Source organism: Clarias gariepinus, chromosome 12 (assembly GCF_024256425.1).
Source record: "Clarias gariepinus isolate MV-2021 ecotype Netherlands chromosome 12, CGAR_prim_01v2, whole genome shotgun sequence".
NCBI classification, from domain to species: domain Eukaryota; kingdom Metazoa; phylum Chordata; class Actinopteri; order Siluriformes; family Clariidae; genus Clarias; species Clarias gariepinus.
This window is the reverse complement of record NC_071111.1, coordinates 15,368,910-15,387,642: the sequence shown is the minus strand read 5'-3', so window position 1 is coordinate 15,387,642 and position 18,733 is coordinate 15,368,910. Positions and strand designations below refer to the sequence as shown.

The 18,733-nt window shown below is 37.9% G+C and overlaps 1 protein-coding gene across 1 annotated transcript; it reads left to right on the top strand.

Moving 5' to 3' along the window:
* Positions 1-270: 270 nt before the first annotated feature.
* tbc1d30 (TBC1 domain family, member 30) lies at positions 271-17,338 on the top strand. The gene is made up of 14 exons (XM_053508525.1): positions 271-1,168; positions 3,412-3,576; positions 9,739-9,800; positions 9,955-10,020; positions 10,500-10,625; positions 11,474-11,659; positions 12,239-12,407; positions 12,648-12,816; positions 12,985-13,090; positions 13,607-13,713; positions 14,032-14,171; positions 14,711-14,917; positions 15,162-15,227; positions 15,599-17,338. The coding sequence occupies exons 1-14, from the start codon at positions 676-678 to the stop codon at positions 16,519-16,521; spliced, it is 2,985 nt and encodes a 994-aa protein (XP_053364500.1). The 5' UTR covers positions 271-675; the 3' UTR covers positions 16,522-17,338.
* The last annotated feature ends 1,395 nt before the right edge of the window (positions 17,339-18,733 follow it).

Sequence of the window (18,733 nt, the reverse complement as noted above, 5' to 3'; positions counted from 1 at the left end):
TTTTTACAAAAGTTTCACTTAAAATATCATGGGGGTCTACTAAATATAAGGCACATAATTAAAAATGAAAGGGTTCAGCTGGAAACGAAACGAATAAAAAAATGTTTGGAAACCCAAAGTTTAAACTGGAGTTTAGTCAATTTTTAACATAAACATAAGGATTTTTTTAATAATAAATAGACAAACACTACATTAAATATACACTTTTTTCTTATTATATGATTTATTTAACATAGCCTTCTGGTAATAATTTATCCAGATTTTCTACATGTGTTTACGTGTTTCTGCTTTTACACGGCTACAGATAGGCTAAAGTTGTTGCGCGTGTCGTGCCCGGTGCACCTGTACTGCAGTTCCGTGCCGCCGTGTGCACCTGCCGCTGAGAAACTCGTGTGGGGGAGAAAAGTTTGGAAATAGGCAGGACTACACTGACTCCTGTAGGAGTGCAACAATCCGCTTTTCAGGAAGGAAACCGGAGCTCTGGAGAGATATCACACAGCTCCAGCAAGCGCTCACACCCGGAACTCACTCCGGCTCCTTCTCTCTCTCAGACTAATTAAAATAACATCTCCGTTTGCTCACGTGTTTGCGGTTCATACTTGTGAGTTGAATATATATAGAGAGAGAGAGATAAAGAGAAAGAAAACTATCCAGACTTTGGCTTAGCCTAATAAAATGTCAGACGTAAAAGTTCCTGATCTGGACCTGAGAGAAGTGGACATATGCGACGGGGAACTGGAGTCCGACGATGAAAGCGGAGTTTTCGACGCCTCGCTCGGGGTTTCATCGGAACACCGTCCCGGATCACACGGTGTGCGTTCACATTCCCTACAGCCGCTACAAGAGCGCAATAAAAGCTGTGTGGATTCTGACGGCGCAGTGACGCCTGTGTGCCTGGAGCCGCTGTGGCATGAAGCCTGGACACGGGCTGATGAGGACGAGAGCAGGTCCCTGTGTCGGTCATCCATCGTGGACTGTCTCCTGGTGGAGCTGTATGACACGTACAGCAGCGGGAAGGGCCTCAGGAGCGCAGACAGTCTGGACAGCTCGACTGAGGCCTCGGGATCAGATGCGTTTCTGGGGAGAAGCAACACGGCGTCCAGCTTTCTGCAGGAACTACAAGAAAAGCACACTAAGAGACACCAGAGGAATTATCTCACCCAAAAAGGTCTGTTTCTGGCACAAAAGGAAATCGTTCTGCATGATAGACAGACATTATTGCATAGACAAAGTTTTTTTTTTTTTTTAAGTGTTCTTTAGAAGTTTTCTTGGGAATCCACAGGGATCTGCCGATACGATATTATCACGATAAATGCCAATGCGATTTCTATTGCAATGTTGTAAGGATCACGATTTTTTAAATATCCTAAATCAATTAAAAAAATTTTTCCCCCTAAACAAACTTGGCTGAAAATGTGCTCCTACCACACAGGAGGCTGTGTTGTGTGACTAGTTTAGAGTGCACCACCTGCAGGACTATAGAGGAACAGCAACAATTTACCACTTCAAATGCAAACATATAAATAAAAAATGTTTTTAAAAAATATTGATTTTTATGTTAGTGTTGAGGCTAAATTAAATTGCCACATGAAAGAAATGTGATACATTGCTGAATATTAAACACACACACAGAGATACACAGACAGTCTCCATTCGTTAGGTTATTAAATAAGTGCTATTTCGGACCCTTTCTGGTAAGGCAACACAATCCAGGTAGCAAACCAATGTATAACATCAGCTTATTTGGCCTTTGCTGTACCTTCTTTTATATCATTTTAAACCAATGTTGCTGGACATAACAGCGTTATGTACAACAGACACAGGTCACAAACTGACATTTAGTCATGGTTGGATGGTACCATTTGCACAGTGCAATTTTGCCCATTGTAGCACTAGAGCCAACAGACTTTCAGCAAGCTTTAAATCCTCCTGCCAGTGTTGACCGAACATTAGCCTAACGACAGTTTGTTACCTGGGTTTGCTGTATGCTTCCGTGTAGAATATTTATGAGGCAACCAGTTTATTTTATGTTTTTCATACCAAGATTTTGTTGGCCAGGTACACTAGAGCATACAGAGTTGACTTTGTTTGTTGAGCTCACATTTTAAGATTGTAACTTTTCTCTCTTATTTTCTAAAAGGTTTTAAAATGTTGAACTAATAATTAACTTTATCTGGCTGTGGGTGCTTTCTGTTTTAAAATGAAAAACTACACACAGTTTGAGGGAATTGTTCCTCACTGGTCAGTTGGTGGGTCGTATGTTTTTATACTGTTAAATCTATTTTAAAATGAGCTCCTCTAGGTCAGAGCCATTTTTCAATTTAGGGTTAACCATAAATACCTAATTAATGTTGTGCACTATGTGACCAAACAGTTATAAACACATGACCATAGCACCCATCTGTGCTTGTTAAATATCCCATTTCATATTTAGTCCATCCTTGCTCTTAGCTCTTCTCCTCTGCCAAGGCTTTCCACATAATTCTGTAGACTGGCTATTAGGATTTGCTTAGAGAGCAACGGAAGCATTAGTGAGATCAAGTGCTGATTAGGTTTTCTCGATATTAGGTTTCATCTAGCCCGTTAAAGCATTTTCCCCTTTAAAGATTTTGAATAAGCCCTACCTTTCCATTTTAGACACGTTTCCAAGGAGACCATTTCAGAAAGTAAGAACTTCCAAATGTCTAATTAATCCTTCAAAAACCTTTTATTCTAAGAGTGAACATGCCCAATGGAGAAAAGGCCAAACCTAGCCATTCTTTGTATGTGCCTGTATGCAAGAACCCGTAAACATACAAAACCCAATAACGGAGATTTCAGGATAGGTGCTAAGCAGAAAAATGTTAGGAAGCCTGAATTTTTTAACATTATGACAGCTGTTAGGATTGTAGGATGGCTCTGAAGGTACTACTTTTTCTGCGAGTGTAGTTTCCTCGTACTGTTGGAGGAATAGGAGTTGATCTGAAGGTGTTTCCTGTTTTAGTTAGTCATAGGCCCAGAATAAACTGCTTGTTTAAGAAGCACATTTACATACTTAGTTACTTAAAAATGTTTAAATCTACTTAGATATCTCATATCTTGTAAACAGCACTGTCAGCCTAATTATGCTTAATGGTTTCCTTAATAAATATATATTATATAATGTATATAATTATAAAAATAATATATTTAACCTGAAGTCACTTGAATATAGACTGCTGCTAACATGTATTTAGTTTTTTTAAATAATTCTGATGTTTCCTAGGTTCTGTACAATTATTTGATTACTTTCACTCGTATAAGATTTTTAGTTCCAATAGATCTCTATAGGTTCTGTTCACTTGTTGTCTTGTTCTGAACGAACACAAATCTGACAAATATTGTGGTTTTGGTCCCAAGTTTGACCTTGCTTTGTGTGCCGTCTCTTTTCAGATCCAGAGGAGCTGAAGTGGATCATTCAGGAGGTTAATTATCGTATCGGAATTCAGTCAGCTAAACTGGTACGACAGCTGAAAAGAAAGGACCGACTGCATCAGAAGCAGCAGAAGAAATGTGACATTGTCACAGCCTGCCTACAAGCTGTCTCTCCGAAAAGAAGTACAGTAATTCATAAACAGTGTTTCCCATTTGTTTCCATTTAGTTTGTTCCTTTAAGCAGATCCTCACCCTGTTTTACCTTGTTTTTGGGCACACTCTTGTCAAATTCCCTGCACTGATTCTCAGATTTAAAGTAATTCTAGCCATTATGTTATTAACTGAAACCCAGGTTGTTTAATCCAAAAAAAAGCCTACTCAAAATTCAGTGGAAACCTAGACAAATAAATTTTATAAAAAGCCTAAAAAAAAGCTGAAAGCAGGTATAATAGAATACTTTGTAATAAAGCTATTATGCTATATAATGGTACACTACTACTGCTAATTACGCTCTGCAAAGCCGCATTAAAGCTCTAATCTGAGGTGCTGTTTGTTAATTGGTGATTTTTTTTGAGACTGTAACACGAAATGAGCTCCTCTGCAACAGATGTAAGTTTTGGTCTAGTGTTCCTGGGGTGGTCTTCATGAGAGTTTCAACATGGTGCATGATGGGTTGTGCATTTGACAATACACTAAATACACATTCCTCTCTGCTAGTCATTTGATGTAGCCCAGTGTTTCTCAGTCCAGACCCTGGAGTAGCCCTGACACGGACACTACAGTACTATATCATCTTCTAACTCACTTGGTTTACCTCAGTTCTGGTAGGTTGGTTAGCTGATTAAATGAATCGGGTGAGTTGTAAGAATGGACTATATCAGTAAGTGCAGAACTTGCAAATGTTAACATGAAACATGCTTTAATGTTTAGGCAGTCAGGGTCACAGGTCTCCATGTGGCACAAGGAGAAGAAACATCCTGTCATATTATACCAAGGCCTTGGAGGAAATGTACTTCCAACTTCCTGACCACAAAGAGTTATTATTATAAGCAATCTCCATTGAACATTTCTCAAATTGAATAGCTAAAGAAACCGGGACTAAGCAACACAGGCTTAGAAATAAAAAGCAGTGAACAACAACAACAAAAAAAAAAAACACTTCTTAATAAAGCTAATTGTTTTTCCCATTTTCAGCTTAATCAATAAGTGGTTTTATTTTGTTTGGGGTCATAAAGATTGGATTTAAGGGCAATGGAAAAAGCAATGTGGTTTATTTGATTTCCTGACTGACTTTATTCCAGAGTGATGTTTTTTTGACCAGCCAGTGTGTGTTCATAATTTGCAAATTCAGTTAGATTCAGTTTAACTTTAAATAATAAATTCCTTTTTTTTCGTCCTGCAGTCCAATCAGTGTTCCATTCATGAGGCCTTTTTATGTTTCCTGCAAACGCATTCCACCAACGAGCTTAAAGATGATCTTGCAAAAATTTTGTGAGATCTTACAATTTCCAGGTTGACTCCTGTATTTCCTGGTCTATTAAATTTAAACTGTTTGATTCCTGCCTCTGTGTGCATGGATTTTGCATGTTCTCCCTGTGCTTTGTGGCTTTTCTCCTGGTACTCCGGTTTCCTCCCACAAAGTCAGGCAGCTTAAGCTAACTGGTGTTCACAAAATTGTGCACTATACAGTATGTAAGTCTGTTTATGTATATGGCCTGCAAAGAATTGGCACCCTGTCAAGGGTGTAACATGCCTTGTGCCCTACTGTAAGTCTCCTGGGATAGGCTCCAGGCCCCTCCACCACAACCCTATATATTTTTGTCTTTAACCCCCCCACATGTATTTTTTTTTCTCTCCTGTTATGCCTCTCTTGTATTTTTTCCTCTTGCATCCATTACTTTCTATCCCATGTGCTTTGTTTATATCCATCATCTTTTATGCCTTATGGGGCTCAGTAGAACTGTAAGTAGTGAGAGGAAGTTAGGGGTAAAACTGACTGTTGCTTATATTCACACGTGTGCTTTACATTTAGTTTTGAGAACATTTTCTTTAAATCTTTTTGTTATGCATCATTTTGCATGCTTTTGCTTTAGTATACCCTCCTTATAAATGTAGTAATTATAATAATGATAATAATTATAATTATTATTATCATTAATCTTTATAAAATCCTGCATGACCTATTTAAATCTGTAATCATGTTAGCACCTTAGACTTTCGCACTAAACTTTAAAACATAGGGACATTTTGCATTTGCATGAACGAGCAAGAAATTAACATGAAGCGGAATAATTAATCATAACTGGATGGATGGTGTTCATTTGTATAGTTACAACCCAAATTTAGTATTTAATTGCTGCTAGGTAAATAAAAACAATTACATTCCGTAAATTAGGTACTGTATTAAACTGGTGTTTATGTATCAAGGGAAAGAAAGCCATGTTCAATTACCTGAGATTTATACAAACAGCTGTGGTGTGTCATGTTTAGATCTATTAAAAAAGATGAATAGGTTAATATATTAGTTGATGCTAAATTGTTTACTTGATTTTTCCCCCCTTCATTTTATCTACATGCAGCATGAGAACCAATCAGGTAGAGTATAACTATGCATGAGTATTAAATTTGTTTGCTTATACCTATGTCTAAATAACAGGTTGAGTAAATAATAACTTGTCTTTTTTCTGTTAAAAATAAAAGTAGTAAGAAAAACAATAAACGGTGGAAGAAAATGGTGGGTGAAAAAAATTCTATTAATTCTGGCAAAGCATGCCTTACACAGCCCTACAAGACCATTCGTTTTACCTCTAATTTTGTCACTCTTCTGTAGAGTTTATCTAGCGATGTGTGACTTGTTGGAATGTGTTATTCTTATGAAAGCCAAGGATGCATGTAATAGACTGATGTGTGTACATCATTTTATTAACTGTTTTTATTTTTATTTTGGGAGGCACAGTGGGTAGAGCTGCTACCTCACAGCCCCAGTGTCCCTGGTTTTGGTTTAGTGCAGGTTATCACCTGTCTTTTTGTTTTGCTATTCCAATGTCTTGTGAGTTCTCTGGTTTGTATGTGCTAAATCCCTCCTAGGTGTGATTGTGTTTAAAGTGAAGAACAGCTTAAAGTGAACAACTTATAATAAGTACACTGGAGGATGTCATCCAAATAATTGGTAGTCCTGCATTAAATAAACAGCTTTATATATATATATAAATAAACAGCTTTATATATATATATATATATATATATATATATATATATATATATATATATATATAATATATATAGTTTATATATGTATATAAATGTATATATGTATATAAATAAACAGCTTTATATATATATATATATATAATATATATATATATATATATATATATATATATATATATATATATATATATATATATATATAAATAAACAGCTTTATATATATATATATATATATATATATATATATATATATATATATATATATAAAAATAAACAGCTTTGGTTATTATAAGTTCATAACCATTCTGATGCACATCTTGAATAAATCTAGAGCAGAAGTCTTTATACTAAAATTATCTTACAGAAGATTTTGATTTTATGTCAGTTGATTAAATATAAATGTAAATTCTTGCTTCGTGCTTACTTATCTCCTGCTCTGCTGTGTATGATTACCTTTTTGTGCACGGCCTCCTCTGAACACGGCGCTATTTTTAACTCATTCTGCCTCCTCCCATGCGTCGAGTGCGTGAACGCGCACCACATCCCATGCGCGTGGCCGCCGCCAAAGCACCTTACTCGCAAATCATCGCGCGGCCTCGGGTGGAAAACCGAACCTACGTTTCGCATTCTGGAGAATTTCCTGACTTTGTGAACTCGGAAGGATCTAATCAATGATTGAGGATAAGTGATGATCGGGTGTTTGAACGGACAGCGTGAAGGACGGACGCTGAGATGTAACCGGATGGATGGATGGACGGATTGATCAGCTCGCCATCCTCCATTACGCAGCGGCTTCGTGAACATCTCTGATCTTATGAGAAACAAAAGATATCAAAAGGGCTGGAAAAGGCGCCTGACAAACGTTGGGGGTGTTTTTTTTTTTTTTTTTTTTGGTTAGTGAATATTTTCATCTCTGTCAATGAAGCAGGATAGGCTGGTCGCCTCGAAGAGGTCGAGGGTCTGTTTGAAGCGGCAGCAGCAGAACTCCTGCAGTGGAGTCGGAGGCATCATCAGCAATGTGCTGAAGAAACGCAACGGCATTTCCCGCAGCGCCCCGCGCCTCCTCTGCACACTCGAGCCAGGTCACTAGCATGCTTTAGAGTACATCATAATGATGATGGCGATCACTACATCACCACTTCTAATATTACTACTGATGATGGTGATGACCTTCATCATCATTATTAGTAGTGGTGGTGATCATCTTCATCACCCCCACTGCTATCACTACTACTATTGCTAATGATTATGATTATATTATTATTATTATTATTAGTAGTAGTAGTAGTGGTGGTATTAGACGTCGTATCGGCTTAGACCAGTTTGTTGTTTAAAAGTTGCATCTTTAGTTTTTTTCATGGGACAAGCAAGTTTGTGTTCGTCATTGGTCTACATTTTAACAAGCCCCTGGCCTAATCACGCCTTAATAAACTGCCAACTCCTCTAAACTTCTGTTATTCATGCTTTAAAAGATTAGTTTTAAGCACTAAATAAATTCTTATGTTTAACAGGAATTAACCAAATGCCCTGTTATCACCCCGAACTTGATTACTTTTCAGTGACATTATTTCCCAAAGTGTTTTATTCCCATTCCCCAACAGCGGTTTGTGATTATTTTTTTATTTCATTAATGCCCGACGCGTCTTACTTTTTAAACGTTTGTTACATGTAGGCTATTCATGTTACCGAATGTCCCCACGCCACGTTACTTCCTGTTACTTACTCATGTAAAAGTAGCAGAAACGGTTGTTTACAGGTTAAAAAGTTTCCACCTCACCAGTTTCTTTTTGTTCTCTTTTTATGTAAAAATAATAATGACAAAAACCTTACTTTATCATGTTTCTGAGAAACCTCCATCTTTAGCCATAAATGCTTTGCAGTGGCAAAAAAACTGCTACAAATAAGGCGTTTGAAAAAAAAAAAGTATTTAGTAGTATTTCGATGACCGGTTTATTTGCCCTGGAGGGGGGAGAGGGAGTGTTCAGAGGAGATAATCGTGTCGGCTAATGTTAATCCCACTGTAACCAGGACTGAGGACAGAAAGATGGTCGAAATGTAAATAAATTGTCGCTGTTTGGTGTCCCTTATCGTGTAGCAGGAGAGCATGGCGGAGACGGAAGAAGGTAAAAGACAAATAAAAGACAAAAGCGTCGTGTCTTTAGAACATAATGCGGTATAATGTGCGATACAAGCTTTTTAAATTTTCCTCCTCTGCTTATGATCGAGTTAGCAGCGGCCGCTTATTGATTTTAACGAGCGTTCTTTATTAAGGTTAAGAAAACTTTGAATATAATTAAAAAATATCAAAGAATGTGACGTTATGCGGATTGAATCACAAACATGGCGTTATTTTTAACCAAACGGGGAGGAGGATTGACATTTCAGCACCACAGTGAACCGGACAGCAGCCATTACCGTTTCTCTCGTCACTTCCGGGTTTCCCTACAGCTTAAACGTTATATTGTAACGAGTCTATAGTCGGGTTCTTGTATTTGTTTCATGTCAGATGGCATGCAGTAAGTTAGTAGTTAGTAGGATAGACTGCTATGCAGTAAGGTCTAGTGTGTGGTTTTGTTACAGGTGTCTGATAGTGATAATATTTACTTAGTGGTTTGTTAACTAAAACGTACATTGCCACATCTTCATTCATCAGTCGTCCAGTTCAAAGTCGTGTTGCTATCTAACATGGGCTTCAATCTGAGCTTTTTGTGACGAATGAATGATGAATATCTTTTTGTTTCTTCATCATTTAATAATTTAATAACAGTGCACTCCAGGATCAGATCCTTGGGTGTGTAATTTATCTGGGTGCTTTAATGGAAGGTAAGATTTGTGGAAAATCTGACTTTTTGTACAGAAACAACAACATGGTCATTATCTCAGATTTTCTCTCTTGGAGTGGATTTGTATAAATATTTTAGTTTGTTGATTTTGGTTTTCTTTGCTTTAGTTATATGATAGGAAAAAATGTACCACTCAAAAGGATCTAATTGAAAGTTTGTGTTTTTGTAAACCTTATCCACAGTCACTCCATATAAAACAAGTTCCATTTTCTGTTGTAATGTTTTCTTGTCTATTTCACTACACCTTTTAATACATTTTTAATAAGTTTATGGTAATCTTTGTTTTCTACAGGGGTAGATACCAGGTTGAAGTTTACGCTAGAGCCATCTCTTGGCAAAAATGGCTTTCAACAGGTAAGGGAGTTCAGTTTGTGCTGTATATCTGTGTGGTTTGTTTTTTTGCCTGTTTCTGTAAATGTTTTTAGACAGACACTACATCAAATTCATATATCTATTAGGTATTTAGCATATATTCTACTTTTAGTGTTTGGTATTCTGTGTTTGGTAGTGGTATGATGCTCTCAAGGCTGTGGCCAGGCTTCCAACTGGAATTCCCAAAGAGTGGAGGAAGAGGGTATGTCTTGATCTTGCATGAGCTGTGCTGTTATAAGTAAATTGAAGAGGTTTTGTTGATCTGTGTTTGAGATTAACTATCAGTTAGAAAGGTTAACAAATTTGTCTTGCAGCAGGAAATTTATAAGAAAGGTACTAATAAAATGTACCCATTTACTTAAAACATACATAAACACAGATGTTTGTAGTTGAAGTACAGGTTTTAGCACATTTCAAACATTTATGCAGAACACAATTTTAAAAAAATTTATGTTTGTATTTATAAACTTTTTCAAAGAACATTTGTACTTGTGCATTAATAATCTAAAAGGTATATCAGAAAGTACACATAATCATTAAAATTTTTTTAACCTGAGATTGATACAATCTTAGAAAATTGTGCTGCTCTGTTAACCTTTAAAAAAAAAAAAACTATTGAACCTGATTGTAGAGGACTTGCTTTTTAATAATATCTTTTTTTATTTTTATTTATTTATTAAGGTATGGTTAACATTAGCGGATCAGTACCTACGCAGCATCTCTATAGACTGGGAGAAGACCATGAGATTTGCGTTCAATGACCGCAGCAATCCAGATGATGACTCCCTGGGGATCCAGATAGTGAAAGTATGGATAATATATGAAGGGTTCATTTGCAAAATGAACCCTTCATGTTTTTAGAAATTGTCACATTTCATTTATTATGCACCCCAGAAATATCATTTAAATTGGTGTGGGTGTTGTTTTGATTAAGTAAAACATAACTCATCTGATTTAAGATTCAGAATGTGGCATGTATAAAGAATAATAAATGTTAATCATATTATATGATGATGAGTCAATGTCCCAGCTGTATGCATTACTATGGTTTATGACGATCTTATTAGTTATTGTTTGTTCAGATAGACCAACACTACACTTGAAAGGAAGTTCTTCAACTCTACTATATATAAATATGATTTCCAATAGGAAATGTGTCTTAAAAGCATATATCGTTGGCTTGTGAGGGCATTAATTGATGTCAGTAATATGAGACGATGCTAACTGTCTGACATTTAAACAGACACACAGGCAGCTAAAAGCACGTTGCCAGAGATATTTAATGTTAGAATTTGCGATCTCTCTGATTAAATGTCAGATGGCCTAGCGGGATGTTTGTTCTGTGTAACACGTCAGCTCTAAGTGCATAATGGAACAAAGGTGCCATTTGTGTACTCCTTCCCACCTCTGCCAGCAAGGACTCCATGAATCATCATACCCTTGTAGTTCATGATAGGGCAAAGTCCTTACTCATTCTCTGTGCTCTATTTCATATCTTGGTGTGTATTTTCTTGTTCTTCTGAAGATGCTACTGTATCATGTTAACTTTCCACTATAGCATATAAAGTAAATATGCCCATGTGTCAACACAATGACATTGCAGCTATTCCCATGTGCTCAGATTAATTATCGAGTGTTTACGGTATCTCCTTCAGGACCTTCACAGAACCGGCTGCAGTTCCTACTGCGGCCAGGAGGCCGAGCAGGACCGTGTGGTACTGAAGCGGGTGCTGCTGGCTTATGCCCGCTGGAACAAGACTGTTGGATACTGCCAGGGCTTCAATGTGCTGGCTGCTCTCATCCTTGAGGTCACAGAGGGCAACGAAGGCGATGCGCTAAAGGTTTGCCCTAAATTGTCTCACATTGCTTAAATAATAAGCATTAAATAAAGAAGCTCTCATTAGGAAACCTACTAACTGAAAATTACTTAAAATTCACAAACGGATGTTGATTGGCTTGGTGCAGTAGAAAGTTTACACCTTTAATCACGTTAATGTTTAAATTAAGATTATGCGTTGTATCTAATCTTAAAAGCACGGAACTCACGGTGTTTGCAGTTATCACCCCCTAACTCTTAAAAAATTGTTGAGTGTACACATGAACAGAAGACGTTTGTAGACGTTTGGTATATCATTCTCTATGTAGGTTCTGCAACACCACTGCCTTACATATATTAAAAAGAAGGTGTTTGACATTCTGACCGCTTTGCTTAAAACCCATTTAAATAAGTTTATTCTGGAGATTTTATCTCATACATATATACAGTAAGTTTTTTTTCCCATGATGATAAACTTGTTATTGCCACTGAACTTTTAAAGAGCTGTTGCTTTATTCAATTAATTCATTCATCTGTTTAGTTGCTGTTTACATGGCCCTGAATTTGACATGATTATAAAGTCGTTCATTTTGTGCTCTTTCAGGTGATGATTTATCTAATTGACAAAGTGCTTCCTGAGAGCTACTTTGCCAACAACTTGCGTGCTCTGTCTGTGGACATGGCTGTCTTCAGGGATCTACTCAGGCTTAAACTTCCAGAGCTCTCTCAGCACCTTCATCACTTACAGAAAATAGCCAATCGGACAGGAGGAGGTGAGGGACACCTTTGTAGTATTATAACCCCTTACTGTGTAGAAATAATTTCATAATAATGTGAAAATGAAAAAAAAAATGTGCAAAATATGAAATCAGTTATTTTATTAACTATGGTCATGATAATGAGGAAATGATGCTCTGAATGCACCTTCAGGCTTAATTACAAATTAACATATTTTGTTATGCTAGTTACCCAGGCATTGATGGATGTTCATGATGTATGCCATGTTGCTGCAGGAAGCTATGAGCCTCCACTCACCAACGTGTTCACCATGCAGTGGTTTCTTACCATGTTTGCCACCTGCCTGCCTCACCACACCGTGCTGAAGATCTGGGACTCGGTTTTCTTTGAGGGATCAGAAGTGCTGCTACGGGTTGCTTTAGCCATTTGGGCCAAACTGGCAGAGTGAGTTAACCAAATTCGTTTTTAATCTCATTATGCAACTTGTGGTTGAAAGAAATGTTGGCTTTAAAGTTGTAAATAGCCAGGTTTTTCATGTTTACTTGTACTCTGTGGTGATCTGTGAGGACCACATTTCTTTTTCACGATGTGACGTATGTGTCTGTCTCTCAGGAGGATTGAAGAGTGTCAGACTGCGGATGAGTTCTACAGCACTATGGGCTGTCTGACTCAAGATATGCTGGAGGACAACTTGATCGACTCCAATGAACTCATGCAGGTGAGATTACAGCCAAGACCCAGAGGTCAGCTACACATCTGAGGTACATTATTGAAAAGGCGTACCTGGTAACATCAAAGGCTCATCAAAGAGAAACATCAAAGAGAATGATCTGCATTTACATAACAAATTTGGGATAAATAACCCGGCATAGTTAAAAAGTCAAATTAAAACAAATCAAGAAATATTTTAACCATTTATTTTATCGTCAGTATCATACTGTAGTGATGTCATTTTTAATAATACACAGAATGCTAAAATATTACTTGTGCAACCCCTGCACTTTTTACTGCCATCAGGTTAGCTTGGATGTATTTTGGCAAAGCTAAAGTGCAAGGCAGGATAACTGTGTGCGATGATTACAGTCTTTGTAATAAGTACATTTTGTTAACCATGTGGGGAAAGGAACATCTGGTCGAGTCACAGTTCTGTGGGTGATAATGGTGTTTATCTGGCACTTTGAGAATACCACTTTTCAAATGTGTGTGTGTGTGTGTGTGTGTGCTTTTTAAACAGACGGTATACTCTATGGCCACCTTCCCTTTTCCCCAGCTGGCTGAGCTAAGGGAGAAGTACACTTACAATATCACTCCATTTCCTGCTCCGGTCAAAGCCAGTGGCAGGTGTGTAACCTGAGAAAGCCTGCTTGGATTACACCATGTTGCTCTGTAATTGAGTTAGTGTTATCACTTAGAGGATTGTAATTTGTACTATAATGTGCACACGATGGTGGAGGCGTACACCAAATGTGTCTAAATGTGCTGTAATAGAATTTGTTAAGAAAGATAAAATAATTAAAATGTTTGTTTTTGAGATATAAGCCAACCAGCAAGATCAACCTGAATTTATTTTTTTCCCCCAATAGTCTTCTGCTATTATAAGCTTTGTTTATGTGAATAAATTGTCTGTGATAATGAATAAATAATTTTTCCGAATTGTAGCCAGGGGCTCCATGGATGGGAAAGTGATGATGATGTAGACATGGATGATGAAGACTCTTTAGTCACTGCTCTGGGATGCCTGGGACCGTTAGGAGGGCTCCTGGCCCCTGAGATTCAGAGATACCAAAAGCATTTAAAAGGTAAAACGGCAACATTTAATAGTTCTAATTAAGTGTTTTCTTCTAATCCACCATACACTCTTTTACACTTCTATGCTGAATCTTACCCCCCCCCCCCCACACACACACACAGTTCATGCAAAACTGTAAATATAGTAAGGAAAGGATCTTGTACAGTAAATCAGTAGTGTATTAATACCAACAGTATTAATAATTCAGTATTTCCATATATAATATACAGTATGTGCAATGTGTGTGTGTGTGTGTGTGTGTGTGTGTGTATGTATATGTATGTGTATATATATATATATATATATATAATATGAATGCTGCATCCATGGTCATTATAAACCCAAACGTCACTTTTTGACATGGAAAAAAATTGAGTGACTATCATGCATGAAACTGTAACAGTGTTATGTGGAGGATCCCGTGCTTAGACTTAACTACAGGATTTGTATGTATAGGATTGTTTAGCGTTGCTGAGCTTCGAATAGCAGTGCATGAATTGATCTGAAAATGTGACTTTCTTTTGTGTCCATCTGTTAACCTCCTTCCAGAACAGCGATTTGAGCAGAGTTCTCCCTGCAGCAGCATGGCCGAGCTGAGCCCCGGGGCTGTAGCGGCTGGCCGGGCGGAGCACCACGCCACCATCAACAGCATGATGATGGAGCGCATGAGCACGGACATCAGAGCTCTCACTAAGCAGTACTACCGCATCAAGAGACGGCAGCAACAGCAGGCCAACTTTCTCTACATTCACTCGGGTAATTAATCAAACCAAGTCAAAGTAAGATAAGACAAAAGACAGCTTTCATTTTAGACTCGGGTTCAAGTACTCATGAGTAAAATGGCGTTTAAACATTATAAAACTAACGTAATTTATTCAAATATGCAGGTCAGAATTTCTTCATTACACCATGTATTTGAGTGTATTTACAGTCCATCAGTCTAGAGAAAGACAAACATATTCCCAAGATACTTCTCAGGATAATTACATGTTCTTCTCAGGATTGCCAGTGGAAGCTGAACCTGTTGCTCCTCATCTGCCCAGTAAAGGGCCGAACCGTGACACCGGTACTGACTAAAGGGGCTTTTGTATTGGGACTATTGTGGTAGAGGGGCTGCTATAGTAATTTATTGATTATTTTGGTGGTCTGGTGTAGAGTGCTTGGATTAAGGTTGATAAAATAAAGGCTACTTGCTTAATTTGGGTGTTTTATTAATTCCTGCAATGGTTTTTCATTTTTCCCATTTTGCATACATTTTCATAAATTTGAGTATTTGTTTATTTGGTGCACCTTCTTTTCTATGAACCATGCAACTGAATCAATTCTTCTAATCTCTAATTTCAATTGGCTGTGTTGATTTGGCCAGTGGAACTGCATTGAATTAGGGCAATAACTGTAGTACTGATTGTCATCTGTGTATATTTTGATTTGTTGTAGATAAATGTCCAGCGACCAGCATCTTTTCCTCCCAAATCAACTCTTCACCTGTGGTCAATCATCTTCTCCTGGGAAAGAAGGCTATAGCTGCTCAGCATCCTTGCAGAAATGGCGTGGCCCAGGGCCTTACAGGGCCACTTCCCCAAGGCCAGTCCACTCCCACCGATGATCACAGTTTTCAGTCCCCCTGGCGTGCTCATGTTTGTGCCCATCGCAGAAACCTGGCACGTGCTCGGGCCCAGCTGGGCTTTGATGACCCTGTGGAAATTGAGGACCACACTATCTCTGAGCTCAAAACAAAGATGGAAGAGGGAGAGGAGAAGATGAAAGAGGAAGAAGATCAAGAAAAGGAGAGGGAAGATGTGAAAAACTCTGAAAGTCAGGAGAAAGATGATGTGCCATTGCAGAAGCCGCTGCAAGGAGTTGGAGAGGAAGGAGACACAAAGCTTCAGCTTCAGGATTCTGGCTGCAGTGAGGAGATAAAGGAGATTGAAGAGCAGCTCTCCACTCTAGACCTGGATTCATCAGCACAAGTTCCTTCAGAGATGAAGGATCCAGAAACACCTTCTCCCCTTACAGAGCCAGAGCCGGGAAATAATCCACAGCCACAACCAAAACCAAATGCACAACCATATGTCTCAGCAGTGCCATGCTCGGCCCGTTCTGACTCTTCCAGCTCAGAGAGCACAGTTTGCTCTGTTAAACAGAGTTCCTCTGTAGCCTCCACTCCAGAGATTCTTCCCAAACCCCAGCAGATCTTCTCTCCTTTCCCCTGCATCAAAGTACCTCGCAAATCCATGGCTGCCCGCAACCTGGGTCTGTACGGCCCAACCTCCAGAACACCCAATGTGCACTTCCCACACATGAGCAAAACCATGAACCGAATGGGTACCGGCGTTGCCGCGTCCACCAGGCGGCGATGATCAGCAGCTTTACTTTACAGTTCTGAATATGCAGAATAGCTTGCTCTTTCAGTATGCATAGAAGGTACGACAGTATACAGCACAGAAGCCACTAAGATATTATACGTGGTAGAGATGTAAATAAAAATGAAATAATTCCTAGCTAATAAAGTTTATCCTAAATGCGTTGAACTTTTTATTTCATCGATTTTTGTATTGCACAAAAAGGGACAAACTGATTATTATTTTCTAGCATTTCTCATTGCTGGAGAATGTGAAGACGTGTTCAATATTTATGGTGCATGTCTGACCTTTGGGTTTTGCCATAAATGTATTAGATATGACTGTATTTGTCACAGAGATATATGATCATCAAATAATAATATTTAAAAAATAATCAAATACAGCCTATTTATTTACTGGTTAAATGGCAATCTGGACAGAAGTCCTTGCTTACACTTACTCATTTTGATTTTGTTTTCCTATCTTTCCAATCTTTCTGGCACTTTTTCTCTTGGAATTTATCGCATTTGTCTGTGTATGTTTTTTCCCCCGTCACTTCATTAGTTGGGTTAGGCCATTACTCACTTTTTTTCTTTTCTTTCTTTTTTTTTTTTTTAATTAGTTTACTTACCTTGGACAGAAATAACTGTTTGATTTTCATTTTATAGCTTATGCTTTAAATGTTTTGAACTAGACAGTGAAACCTCTTATATTGGACAACACAAACAGATAATTAATGGATCATGGAATATTTCCTTTCATGTTTGATTTAGTTTCATTGAACACAACTTCACAACTTTACGCCAATAAAAATTATACACTTGTATAGAAAAGACCTAAGGGTTCATGTCTGTTTTTTTTTTCTTTTTTTTTTTTCAGAAAACAGTAAGAAATGTGATACAATAGCCATTCTGAGCTTGGGTTACTGTCTGCATAACTGTTTTAACTACTGTTTTAATACTGTCTGTTTTAACCATGTTTATGTGAGCCCATAAAGGCCAAAAGATTAAAATTATGAATGGGTGTATGAATGTGTTGGGCTTTGGGATGTACTGCAGTCCCATTCAGAATCTACTTCAACAGGAAAAAGTGATTGCTAAAGATGAGTGAATTACACACTCACTCATCATATATACTGTGTTATTTTGTGTACAGGGACACGATGGGCTTGGAGCCTATCTCAGAAGGCAGAGTACACCCTGGACAGGGTGCCAATCCATCACAGGGCACACACACACACAACCAAAGCCAATTAGCTAATCTTTGGACTGTCGGAGAAAAACCAATCCTTCATGCTCTAATTATCACACAATCCATTTATTTCTTTTTTACATTTGCGTTTTATTTCCAGGAATTATGGCTATGGGCAACAATGCTTTTAAGAGTGAAGTTGTACTGTTATTAGTACACCACTGGGGGACGCTGCTGTTCTAATGACATTTTTCTTCCAGGCACTTGTCTGTTAAAACCTGCCTAAGATTTAAGTTGAAATTCCAAACCTGGTCTCAGTAATCAAAGTAATTCTCCATGTCAAGACAAAACATGACAGATATTCCAATGTTTTTATTTGCCATTGAATTTGCACTCTTTATTTAGATTTGCAGCCATATTCCCCTATCAGTTTGAGCCCCAGTTTTGTTTTTACATTTCTCTCTATTTGGTCTTATTATCATTTTAATTTTTTTAAATGATGGTCAATTTGGACATTAAAGTGTATGTAATAATGTTGATAAAGTATACACAGTAAAACATGAAACGATATGAAAAATGAATTGTCCTGCAGTGTATGGGAACACAGTATGTCATGTCAATTAATGCAATCATTTTAATCATTTAAATGAAAGATAATAAGGGGAATTTCATGCCATACATCAGAACATTCCACATCCATAACTTTCAGACTCAAGGACATAGCTGGTGATTAAACACGAATGTTTTTCTTAAAATGGTTAATGATGGATTGCTGGAGATCAGCACGTAGACACGAGTCAAGCAGTCCTCAGGATCGTGCATCGTCTCACTGAAAACCCGAAATAGGCTGCCAGTGTCGTTTCTGATGGATGTATATATATGCATCACTGTGTGCTTGGGAGAAAATGTTGGATACAGTTTTCCCAGGAGATCACGGGGGACGGTCTGTGTACTGAACGACTGGGCAGGAGATTCTTCTGGGACTGGCAGAGGGCCGAGCAGCTTCTGTGTATTCCATGCCTGATTTCCCTGGAGGCTA

Coding starts and splice junctions, on each gene's coding strand:
- tbc1d30 (XM_053508525.1), top strand. CDS start 676: ATGTCAGACGTAAAAGTTCCTGATCTGGACCTGAGAGAAGTGGACATA. Junction 9,801..9,954: donor GCAAAAATGGCTTTCAACAG/GTAAGGGAGTTC, acceptor TGTGTTTGGTAG/TGGTATGATGCTCTCAAGGC. Junction 13,091..13,606: donor ACTCCAATGAACTCATGCAG/GTGAGATTACAG, acceptor CTTTTTAAACAG/ACGGTATACTCTATGGCCAC.